Source organism: Trachemys scripta, chromosome 1 (genome assembly GCF_013100865.1).
Source record: "Trachemys scripta elegans isolate TJP31775 chromosome 1, CAS_Tse_1.0, whole genome shotgun sequence".
In the NCBI taxonomy this organism is placed as follows: Eukaryota; Metazoa; Chordata; order Testudines; family Emydidae; genus Trachemys; species Trachemys scripta.
Genome location: NC_048298.1, coordinates 178,047,041 through 178,059,715, shown reverse-complemented (window position 1 = coordinate 178,059,715; position 12,675 = coordinate 178,047,041). Strand labels below are relative to the sequence as shown.

The 12,675-nt window shown below is 36.7% G+C and overlaps 1 protein-coding gene across 2 annotated transcripts in view; it reads right to left on the bottom strand.

The window, feature by feature from the left end:
- The window catches only part of NCAM2 (neural cell adhesion molecule 2), a 526,501-nt gene that overhangs the window by 56,752 nt on the left and 457,074 nt on the right, over positions 1 to 12,675 (bottom strand). For both annotated transcript variants that reach the window (XM_034792868.1, XM_034792859.1), the window contains exon 15: positions 4,958 to 5,138. In XM_034792868.1, coding sequence (XP_034648759.1) covers positions 4,958 to 5,138 — 181 coding nt within the window. The remainder of the gene's footprint in view (positions 1 to 4,957; positions 5,139 to 12,675) is intronic.

Sequence of the window (12,675 nt, the reverse complement as noted above, 5' to 3'; positions counted from 1 at the left end):
TATGTTCCAGGTGGCACTGAGGCACAGGCAGTTGGTTTGGGGGAATAGGCAGGTCTAAAAACTTTTGAGAATTATGAGAGTTCCCACCGGTCTTGGGCTAGAAGCATGAAACCTAAGTGTAGAAATCCAGCCAAATGGAGTTGAATTACAGGTAAATAATTTATTTTTCTCTCCTCAAACATTTTGAACTGGCTGACACCAATGCACTTTGCTCCATTTAAATAAATTCTTAGTAAAACATTAAAAATGTGGCATCTGGGACCAAAATATACATCAGCAATCATAACTAAAGGCTTCTTAAATTTCAACTTTCTTTATCAAATCAGCATTATATGAAGAGAGATCTGATTTGTTATCAAAAGATTTGATGATGTGTGTATCTGTTGGCCTACATGCAATGGTCAGAACTTTTTAGCAAATTGCCCTCCAAAAGATCACTGTGCTCATTCTGGGGAGAAAAAATAATGGTTGAAGACATCCTGTTAAAATATTTTCGCATTAAAAAAATTCCCTTCAAATTGAAATACTATAGAATTCTACTGTCCTTTTACTGAAGTTATAAGCAGGCAGCTATTACTTGATAGCTACAAGTAAGGACTCTTATTCTTAGCCAATGTTGTCACTGATATCCTTTCCAGCTTAGTTCCATGGGAAGGGACAGGTGGGGCAAAAACACATAAGTATTTAAAAACTTATTACTTTATTTTTACTGATGAAACATACATTTCCCTGGAAACAAGAATAAGAACTAGAAGCCAGCAGCTGACATTGATACTACTTCTTAGCTGAATGTATTGCTTAAAAAGCGGTCCCATTCTGAAAATAATATAGTTTCATTCAACAGATCTCCTTCCTCAGTGTATCTTGAGTTACACATGCTCACTATTGACTAAAGTAAGTTTTTACTACTTTTTGGTTGCTTGTAGTACTGAAGACCCAATACAATTCAGAAAGGCTGAACTGGATTCTGTTCCTTCATGTTCATTATCTACAGAATTGTTTAATAGGATTTAACTACTGGACCACAGGAACAAACCCAGTGAGGGTAGTGTGTTTGCATGTAGATCACTGAGCACATAACTGAAAGAAAATGAGGTTAAATGCATGAATCAATAAATAGCTGAGGGCCTAACGTGGCCTGAAAAATATTTGTTACTGGCAATGATATAAAAGGAGATAGGACTGTAGCATGGTTTTCATGGAGGCAGATTAAGGCCTGTAACTGGGAACCTAGAAGAAAGGCCAGGAGGGTAACTAAGTCAGGTAGGCATCACTGGAGAATGGAAATCCTCCCATGAACACTGTCAACTTCCTTGGCAAAAAAATAAAACAGATGTTTAAAAAAACTGAGTAAAACAAAATCAATAATCACCTACCATTTTTTGTATTTTAAATATTTTCTTCCCCTCAAAATCACTTTCTTGGGCTTTTCTGTAGGTTGAGTCCCTGTATGACATTACATTTGTGACTTTTGACACTGTGGTGTTAAATGGAAGGAGTGAGTTCAAATCTGCTAGAAATCTGAAGAGAAGTCTTTAATGCATATGAGAAGTTCCCAAGATTGTCAGCATCCACTTGGGGGAATTATTTCTGTGATTTTTTTATGTTTTATTAAGAGTTTTAAACCACATTTGAAGCAGAAAACCTCAAGACACCCTTATCTGTGGGACCAGGAAAGTGCCAACACAAATGTCTTGGACGCAGATGGAAAAAGGGGCTATTATATTCATATTGACTTCCTAACTCTGTTAATATAAAAAAAAACTGTTGCATCAATAGAAAAATATGTTGTAATACATTCCCTTCGAGATGAACCTTTAGATCTCATAAAGCTGTCATTTCTAGTCAATACTGATGATATAAAGAATCTGTTTGGCATGATGAACACTGACATCTTTGCTGCTATCAGGCACAGTGTGAAAATCAGAGAAAATATCACATATTAAATAGATTGTCCATCTTTGCCCATCACTAAATGACTTTGGTCAGGATGAGTGAAGGTACTTTAGCACAACTGACAGCCATTTGTTCAAAAGGGTAAGCAAAATGCTCAACACTGACAGCAAAGGTCATTCTGTTTGTGGGAACTGCACAGAGATTCTGACTGTTCCAAGGCTGTTAATACAACATATCAACATTGGGGGCAGCATTTAAAATAAAAATTGCTCCTGAAACTGATGTATGGAAAGAAAAAAAAAAAAAAAAAAAAAAAAAAGCTGACAAAGCTGCCAGTCATTTTTCTCCTAGATGTGAGCAGATCCACTGAAGTTAAGGATTACTCATCTGCTTGAAGTTAAGGATGCATGTAAGTTTGTGTAGGGATCAGGGTTGAAGTTCCAAAACGTTGCTTTACTATTAGTGTCACAGGGATTAAAAACAAAACACATACACCCGACACACATTTCAAAACTAGGTAGCACCTTGTACTGGAGGATGGGCTCCCAGATAGCTACAGTGAATTCTGTAGAGAGTTTCTGAGAATCTTCTGGCAAAATATTCAGATCATTTAAAGAAAGTTCTACAGAATTCCCATAGGATGTTAATTTCACACCCACTTTATGCTTTGCAAAAGTAGTTGTCAAGGAAACTAATTAGTTGCATAATCATAATTGCAGTAATTACCTGTATCTAAGGGACTATATGCTACATGTTCAAATAGTTGGAAAAGCATGTGCATAAAATGAAAAATGCTCCATCTCCATTTAGATGTTGGTTACCTGAATTGCCTTTTATACACAGTATAGAGCTTTGTTACCACATGTGCAGGTATTTTGTGTTTGTGTCAGTTGTTGCAATTATTTATGATTTTAAAAAATTATAAACAATTGTAAATGGGTACGCTTATATTTCATTAGATATATCTATATCTAAGAAGCATTAAGGTGAAACTTTCATACTGTTAAACAATTCCAAATATATCAAACATATAAAGGAAATTGGTTTGCCTTTCTTCTGTTTGTCACAAGGTTTTATCACATTTTCTACTTGCAAAAGTTTTTTCATTGAGATGAAAGCTTTTTCATAGAGTCATATGAGCAAGGCCAGAAGGGACTATTGTGATCATCTAGTCTGACCTTCTGCATAGAACTTCCCCACAATAATTGCTAGAGCAAATCTTTTTTCCTTACAGCCCACATCTCCATTTCCATTTTGTCCTGAGGTAAAATCTTAATGCTGAACTGTGACACCACAATGTTTCTGTGGCAAACAGATTGATGTCATAAGACATCCCCTTTCACTGCAGGATCAAACAGAAGTAGACTGGACTGTGAGGGAACTGAGCCCCTGTCAAGATCCAAACAAATTTCCACCAATTTACACCAACCAAAGGCACAAACCAACACCCTGCTTACACCAGGGCTTGATCTGATCCTAAACTATTCTTACTAAGTTATGTGGCATGCTTCTTAACTGTATATAAATTCCAGAAATAGTACTTTTAATATCAACGGATTGTTTCTGATGATATGGGAAAAGCCATTCACATAGATGCCTAAGACATTTCTCTTTAAAATATGTTTTCTAAAAAAATCCGCTAACAATGTAGTGGGTTGATTGTTCTTTAGCAGCTGATAAGATAACAGGAGAAAAAAAAATAATGTTTTAATTATCTGAAATATTTCCAGTGATACATCAAGGCTATAGGTCATTTGGAATCAACACTAGTGAAACCAGAGCTGTACATACATTCAGACCCCATAGGAAACACAAGAATTGATATGGTATTACTTTTCTCCTTTTTTCCATTGGCCTTGATATATATTTGGCAAGTTTTAAATTTTAGTGTAATATATTATCTGTGTAATTTATAGCATACATAAAACCTCTGTGAAAATTAGACGCTGCAAAAGTTTAGCACTGATTTTTAAATTTAAATGTTACTGCCATAACCTGAACTAAAACCTTGAAAACTCATAGTTCTAAAATTACGATGTTTTAGTTATAGCAGATTAGAAAACATCTGAAAATCCTAAAAAACTAATTTATGTTCATTGCGTAAATTAAATGAATCAAATTAGACCTTTGCTGAAAATGATGCATGGGAATCGGTAAGTTGTGCCTCAAATTTCAGTTTGAAATATTTTTTAAAGGTTACATTTTAACCCTCAAGAAGTTAATAACTGAAACACTACTAGCCCTGAACTTCTGTGTATTTTTGCTTTTTTAAACTGTTAAATTACACCAAATTACAGAAGCACTTATGCACATGAGCAACTTTATTTATAGGAATAGTCACATTTGAAGAGTTGGAACTTTAGGACTTTATACACTTAAAGTTCCTTAAAGAGGAACTAAAGAGATTAAATCAAAACAGACCTATTTAAAGGCTTGATCTTGCAAGGTGCTGAGTATGCAACCTGCTCAAGCAGAGCCCTTAATACCATGCTTAATTTAAAGCATGAGTAGTCCCATTGACTTGGACTGAACCCCAGGATACCAACACATGAATAGATTTACAACAGACAACAAAAACCATTAAAAACAAAAAACTTACAAGGATACAGCAAGTGCATTTCTGAATAACAATCTCTCTTATTAACTGCCAGTAACTGAGGTTGGGGTTCTGTGTTTCTTCTGCAATTATGGATGACTTCACTAATACCAATAGTAGTGAAAGGAAAGGAACTTTGACTGAAAGGCCTTTGGGGCAGGGACCATCTTTCTGTTGTGTGTGTACAATGCATAGCACAATGAGGTCCTAGACCATGACTAGAGATCCTAGGCCCTAGGTAATATAAATAACAACAACAAACTCCTCCAGTTTAGTGGTTATACATCCAATCTTTGCTGACAATAAAGAGTACTGGGATGTCAAGTCTAGGCAGTTAAAAAGATTTTCAGTTCTCAATAAGCTTAAGTTCAGAGACTGCAGCAAGAATCAAAGAGCACACATGTTAAATACTATCAGCAGAAAACAACCAGTTCAATATTAGACTATATTTTAAAATTAACTTACCAGTAATAATGTTGGGCTTTGGTGGCATGCTGAACTCATACAATGTTGGTTCGGAATAACCCAGTCTATTGGCAGCAGTAATTTGCACTTCATAACCCATGGTCCATTGCAGATGCTCTAAGATTATGTGGTCTCTACTACCCTGTACTTTTTTCTCTAGCCAATGGTCTTCCTTATCTTTCTGTAAAGATGCAAATATTAGTTTAAATAATCACAAATTCATATACTAAAGCCACAATTGTTAAGGTTGCATAACCTAAATTAAGCCCCAAATCTTTTTCAAAGTTCTCACAGTCCATTTTGCCTTCAATATGAGTTGTAGGTAATGAGCTCCTCTGAAATTAGGACATTTTTTACTTTGGTCCCTAAATATGGATTTAAGAACATATCATTAGGCGCCTGAGTTTGAAAATTTTGTTATAAATTTGTATTTTGTTCAAGTACTGATGCCCATTTCAAAGCATAGAAGAATCACAATTTATATGTTCTTGTAAAGGTACAAAACTGCTTCATTTAGAATAAATGAAGTTTCAGTGATTTTTATTATAATCAGTTTTTTTTTTTAAAGAAAATTCCCAATATAAACAAAGTTGATCAGTTACTGAATGCAATACATAAATGCTCATAAAAACATAGTTGTGACTGCATCTGTCCTTAGTCTCAGTGCAGAACTCTGAACAATGATGGAAATTCATTGGCCCTATGTTAACGGGATATCCCACTCAAGTAGGTTATGAACTCATTTATAGGATATATAATATCATATACAGTATATTTTACAGTTTTCTGAATTCAAACCTTTCATGATTATTAACTTTCACACGGAGCATCTAATTTAATTACATGTAATTAAATAATCAGTTAAAACTGCCTTATTTTTATTGAAGCTAAACATATATGTAAGGCCCTCATCAGTGAAAGTAGCACAAGTTATTTGACAGAAATTATATTACATATGAAAGATGGATATATAAAATATTGTTTTGAGATCTTAAGGTACACACACAAATAAATAAATAAAAAATAAATATATAAACACACTGTATTGGTATACTTCAGTAATGAAAGTAAAGAGGTGTGTTTGAGCTACAGAGTTCAGTAGTCCACAGTTACTTCCTGTGATGAGGGAGTCTGGGTCGGTAAACTCAGAGGAGGTCCAGAAGATCAAGAAGAAACTTGCAAGGAGTCCAGGAAGGTAGCAGAAGGAGCTGGCAGACCACAGTTACCAGATATAGGGTCCCTGGACTAGAACACAGAGTAGTGGACAGGCTTGGATTCCCCTACCAGCCACTAGAAAAACAGCAACGAACCTGGCCTTGGACTGGAAGGCTGACTGGAACGGCAGTTTGGCTGCTGATCCAGTGGGACTTTGATACCCTGGAAGGGGAGGACTATAGTGACCTGGCCAGAGGGCTGTGTCACAAAGAAGGAGCACCCTGAGTCTCAGAGAAACAGAGAGACCACAGGGTGAGGAAAAGGGCATCAGATCTAAGTGAAGCAAATCCCCAGATGTGGTCACAAGGAGGCATCCCAGTAGTGAATGTACCCCATGACAGGCATATTCTTTTCAAAAGATGAAATCCAAGGACTGAATTCAACGACAACATTATGTGAGAAAGGTTTAGCAGTATGTTGCTAACACAAATTGCAATCAATTAGAATAAAGGCAAAATTGGGAGAGTGAGCTGCCTGGGATTCCATCAAGCTTTGCTACCTCATCTTTCCCTAAACCGGGATAAACCCTGTATTCAGAGCCCACCAATGGCATCTTAGGTAAACAGATAAAAAGAAGAGCAGAAAATTCCTTCATTATCACTGATATCTCATATGAATTTTCAAGAGTCCTTTACTCAGGATAGTACTGAGCAATATGCTCAGGCTAATTTATTTGCTAGTGTGTGTGTGCGCATGTATGTGGGAAACCCACTCACTGTTTCTATAAATCTCCCTGTTTATGCTAAGCCCCTTTAATTGATTACTTTAGAAGCAGAAAAACAGAACCATAAAGAAAGATTTCTACCTCATTAGGCCTTTCTTGTTATTATAATGCTAATTATTATTTATAGAATGCTGTACACAGTGCTTTACCAACACATAAAAAACAAGAAGCTCCTTTAAAGCAAGCACTTGCAATCTAAAATCTGTTCCTTTAGGTACAAAGGCCTCCTATTAGTACTACTATTAGCAGTTTCGTCTCTAATATACATCAAGAAATGTAAATCTTCAGATGTTACAGTTAGAACAGCATTAGCTTCAGAGATTGCACTGTGTTTTTTGTTTTGTTTTCTGTAACACTGCTTATTAAGTAGATCACAGATGTTGTAAGCCTGGTCACTGGGCACTATTATGACTGAGATTTTCAAAGCTGACTAGGAGAACTGAATGCCAATTTCCATTAATTTTAAGGCTTAGGGAACGAGGTTTTTTTTCAAAGTATAATCTCTTTGCTGAAACAAACCTCACACAAAATCATAGACCAAAGAATATGATTCACTATATGTATAATGCCAACTCCTTGCTAAGTGCTTTACAGAAGGTATGAAGCCAAATGGTAAATTTTTCAAAAATGTCTAAAGGTCATATTTTTAAAGGTATTTTGGTGCCTACAGATAAGCTCCTAATGGATTTATGAAAAACAACTAGGTATCTAAATCTAATTGACTGACTTAGGCCTTGTCTGCATTACAGAGGAAATTCAATCTAAGCTATGCAATTTGAGCTACATAAATAGCGTAACTCAAATTGACTTAGTTTAGATCTACTTACCAGGGGGTCCACACTACGAGATGTCGAGGGGAGACGTTCTCCCGTTGATTCCCCCTATTCTTCTGGATCCGGTGGAGTACAAGATTCGATGGGAGAGTGATCTGCGGTCGATTTAGTGGGTCTTCACTAGACTCGTTAAATCAACCACCGATGCATCGATCACCACTCGTTGATCCCCGGTATAGACTATCCCTGAGACTTCTAAGAACTTACTGGTCAATTGGGATGTAGAGACAGATGACACCATACACGTTAGTAAAATACAAAGCAAATTCAAGAAACTTGGCAGCCAAAGTAGAACTCTGAGAAACCAGATCCAGTACTCAACTGCCATGTGGTAGGTGTCCCAAAGAAGGAAGAAAGAACAACTGCTGTCTTCTAAAATATCCATATAAGTAAACAAATATTTCCTAGTGCAGATAAAAAAAAAGAACCAAACTGAACTGAATCCCACCACAGCCTCCAATCCAAAGTCTTGCCAATGCAAAAGCTCAGAGCCTTAATATCAACATTGTGACAAGTGAAAATAGGGACCAATCCTCAAAAGGAAACAACTTCCTCTAATCCTGAGATAGCTTTATGGATACACTGCACAAAAGGATGTAAGCCTTTGGGGAAAAAAGACAAAAGACTTTAATTTTTCATTGTGGTATCCAGTCAAACTTCAAATAATTTACAAAGGAAAGCCAAAAATGTACGGTACTCCAGTGGAACTGATGGATATTTTAGACTTCAAAGAGACCTTAGGTGAGTCTTTAAAATCACCTTGGGAACTAAGCAGATAACCAGTGTGAAGTAGAGAGATGGGAATAGGAAATACCAGAAATCTTCACGAAAGAAGAAAGAAAAATGCATGGTGAATATTAAAAGATGTAGACTCCCCTTGATTCCCCAAAAAGTGAAGAAAAACAAGTTAGTCAATATTTGGTTAGCAGCAACTTTGAAACTACTGTTGGTGGGCAACTCACACTTGTTTCAGGCAGCTGGGGACTGCAGGTAGGCAGTAATGCTCTACAAAGAGATATAAACAATTCCTGTTTTAATATTGATGTATTAGTTTCTTCTATCATTTTCTTGCTCTGGTTGGGAACTGGCAAGACAATATGCCACCAAGGAAGCAGGGTCTGAGAACTCATTAGGAACAAGCCTTGCAGAATAGGGATGAGAGGCCTATGGTTATTGGACCAGCAGCTATGTAGGCTGTTACTTACTGGAGATGGCTCAAAAATGCAATATGCCAAATTCGCTGCTGGTGGGAATGGACAAAGCTCCTCCAAATGGGGGAGCTGCACTGTTTGCCAACTTGGACGTTTTTATTGTGTCTCACAATATTTGATGCTCTTCATATAGCCCCACCTCCTGGTGATTATGTAAGAATCTCAGCTTTCAGTGGACAAAAAATATAAAGTTCCTGGTCCTCATGGTTACAGAGAAAAGCTCAGAAATGTGATCTGAATGCACCATAAAAGCTCAAAAAACAGGGGAAAATTCAAAGGACCCCAAAGGAAGTTGGGTATGTCATTATTTGATTCTGGATACAATGGTACCAGGGGTGTCAGGGGAAACTTTTCTTAGCTGAACATATTTTTTCTTTTCAAATCCACTGGCATTCTGTGGCCTGGAGGAGGATTTCTCCCTTCCAAATCTATGGAACCCCCCCTTACACTAAGCCTCCCTACTTAGGCTTAAAGCAGTAGGTGAGGATTTGGGCCTAAAACAATAACCCAGAAGTGTTGCAAAATTTGTATTCACAATTTTATACTCTGCAGTATATAACAGAAAGATCTGTGCTTCAGAATTACTTGGTTAAGTTTATGAAAGTCTATGAAACAGAACAATTCTCAGATGCAAAAACTGACAGGAGTAGAACAGGCAATTTACATAATACAAACTGAAAAATGCCCTAGACCAGATGGCTTTGCTGTGATCTTTTATGAAGACTTTCCTCAGTCTTAGCAAGAGTCTTGTAGAAATATTAATAATGAAGGAACTGATCCCTAGTATCAAATAAGCGATTGTAAAACACTGCTCCCAAAGAAGGAAAACCTGTTGATTGATGTTCAGCTTATTATCTAATATACTTGTTAAACACACAAGCAAAGATGTTGATCAAGAGGCTGGTAATGAGGCTGGAGGGAGTTATAGGAAAGCTAATTAAATGGGACCAAAAGGGATCAGAGAGGGGAAGCAGTTAACAGATAACTAAGAACTTTAAATAGCATCCATTCATTCTGATGAAAGCATTATGAACATATGATTGTATTTCTTTAGGCATCCAATTGGAAAAAATAATTTAACTCAATTGGAGAAATATGGACTTTAGCCAAACAAAAGCAATATCTATCTATGGTTATAATGCTCCAAGGTACTGCTTTAATGGAGGAGGAGATTGCCGTGGGGAAAAAGCAGTTGCACTACACACTGGTCATGTTCTCAAGGCTACCTCCCCTAGTTGTTCCCCCTCTTCCATTCTCCCTAGCGCATGTTGCATTTCCCCTTTCTTGGTAGCTTTTCCCTCATTTCTCTCTTCCTCATTTCATCTCCTTCTCGTTTACCAGATTGCTGTTGTCTCTCTTTACCCTTTCCATAAAGGCTCACTTCAAGTCCTAGAAGTAATGGAAGAAAATAAGAAAAGAAAAATTGAGATGGTCAAAACCAGGTAGACTGGAAGATAGTTAATGTAACGCCAATATTTAAAAAGCTCTAGAAGTGATCCTGGCAATTACAGACCAGTAAGTCTAACGTCAGTACCCGGCAAATTAGTTGAAACAATAGTAAAGAATAAAATTGTCAGACACATAGAAGAACATAAATTGTTGGGCAAAAGTCAGCTTGGTTTCTGTAAAGAGAAATCATGTCTTACTAATCTATTAGAGTTCATTGAAGGGGTCAACAAACATGTGGACAAGGGGGATCCAGTAGACATAGTATACTTAGATTTCCAGAAAGCCTTTGACAAGGTCCCTCACCAAAGGCTCTTACGTAAATTAAGTTGCCCTGGGATAAGAGGGAAGATCCTTTCATGGATTAAGAATTGGTTAAAAGACAGGGAACAAAGGGTAGGAATAAATGGTAAATTTTCAGACTGGAGAGGGGTAACTAGTGGTGTTCCCCAAGGGTCAGTCCTAGGACCAGTACTATTCAACTTATTCATAAATGATCTGGAGAAAGGGGTAAACAGTGAGGTGGCAAAGTTTGCAGACGATACTAAACTGCTCAAGATAGTTAAGACCAAAGCAGAGTGTGAAGAACTTCAAAAATATCTCACAAAACTAAGTGACAAACTGGCAAATGAAATTTAATGTGGATAAATGTAAAGTAATGCACATTGAAAAAAATAAGCCCAACTATACATACAATATGATGAGGGATAATTTAGCTACAACTAATCAGGGAAGAGATCTTGGAGTCATCGTGAATAGTTCTCTGAATACACCCACGCAGTGTGCAGTGGCAGTCAAAAAAGCAAACAGGATGTTAGGAATCATTAAAAAAAGGATAGAGAATAAGACGGAGAATATCTTATTGCCCTTATATAAATCCATGTTACGCCCACATCTTGAATACTGCATACAGATGTGGTCTCTTCATCTCAAAAAAGATATAATACTGGCATTAGAAAAGTTATTTATTTGTTCCCATAATATAAGGACTAGGGGCCACCAAATGAAATTAATGGGCAGCAGATTTAAAACAAATAAAAGGAAGTTCTTCTTCATACAGTGCACAGTCAATCTGTGGAACTCCTTGCCTGAGGAGGTTGTGAAGGCTAGGACTGTAACAGGGTTTAAAAGAGAACTAGATACATTCATGGAAGTTAAGTCCATTAATAGCTATTAGCCAGGAGGATGGGTAAGGAGTGGTGTCCCTAGCCTCTGTTTGTCAGAGGGTGGAGACGGATGGCAGGAGAGAGATCATTTGATCATTACCCGTTAGGTTCACTCCCTCTGGGACACCTGGCATTGGTCACTGTTGGTAGACAGGATACTGGGCTGCATGGACCTTTGGTCTGACCCAGTAAGGCCATTCTTATGTTCTTATATTAAATACAATTTCATGCAGTTTCTTCTTTACAAACATTCATTCATTCTTGGATAACTATGAGGGGGAAAAAATGTTTTCTTGACTCACTGATTTTTTTAAAACCTGGTATGTCACAATTTCATGACATTTCATAAAATAAAAATGTAGAGACACATACACATAATAATATGGACAATATCAAATATTCTCTGGGAATGGATGGATATATACTATATATATATATAGTATTCAGTATACAGGAATAATGTAGGAATGATGTTTTGTGGCAGCTTGGAATTGTTATTTAAATCAAAAAGTTTATATGGACTTTGTATATTGTACACTTACTAGTCACAAATTACATAAAACAGATGTTTTAAGTGAATGTATTATATTTTGGCCAAAGGGCAGACCAAAGAACATACAACACACAAACTTAAAGTTCCAAACTTATCCGATATAGGCCTAGAATTAAGTAACATAGGAACATCTCAGAACATATAAGTGAGAAGAATTAAGGTCTCTATAGTGTGTACATGCATTAAATCCATATCTTGACCTGAGACTTTTAACATGTATTTTATATCTTTCTGTACATAAATATCTAGACATAACATATTTAACTGGAAACTCAACTTCACACAATTGTGTTATAGCTTAACAGTCCTTTGCTCATTTTACTAGCATGTCTCATTTTACTAGCATGTCAATTGCTTTTTTCCCCCCTCTCATCTCCACTGAGATATTCTGTAACCTACTGGACTGCAAGTCACTTAAATAGGTCAATTAAGATTTAGGGATTTGTGATATAAACACTGCTGTTAGTCCCTCAGGCTATTACTGCAAGATCTGCCACCTCACTCTCAATTGATTTTGAACAACCAATCTTCTTTGGCTTTGGTTAGTCCAGGAAAATCACTTCACATACC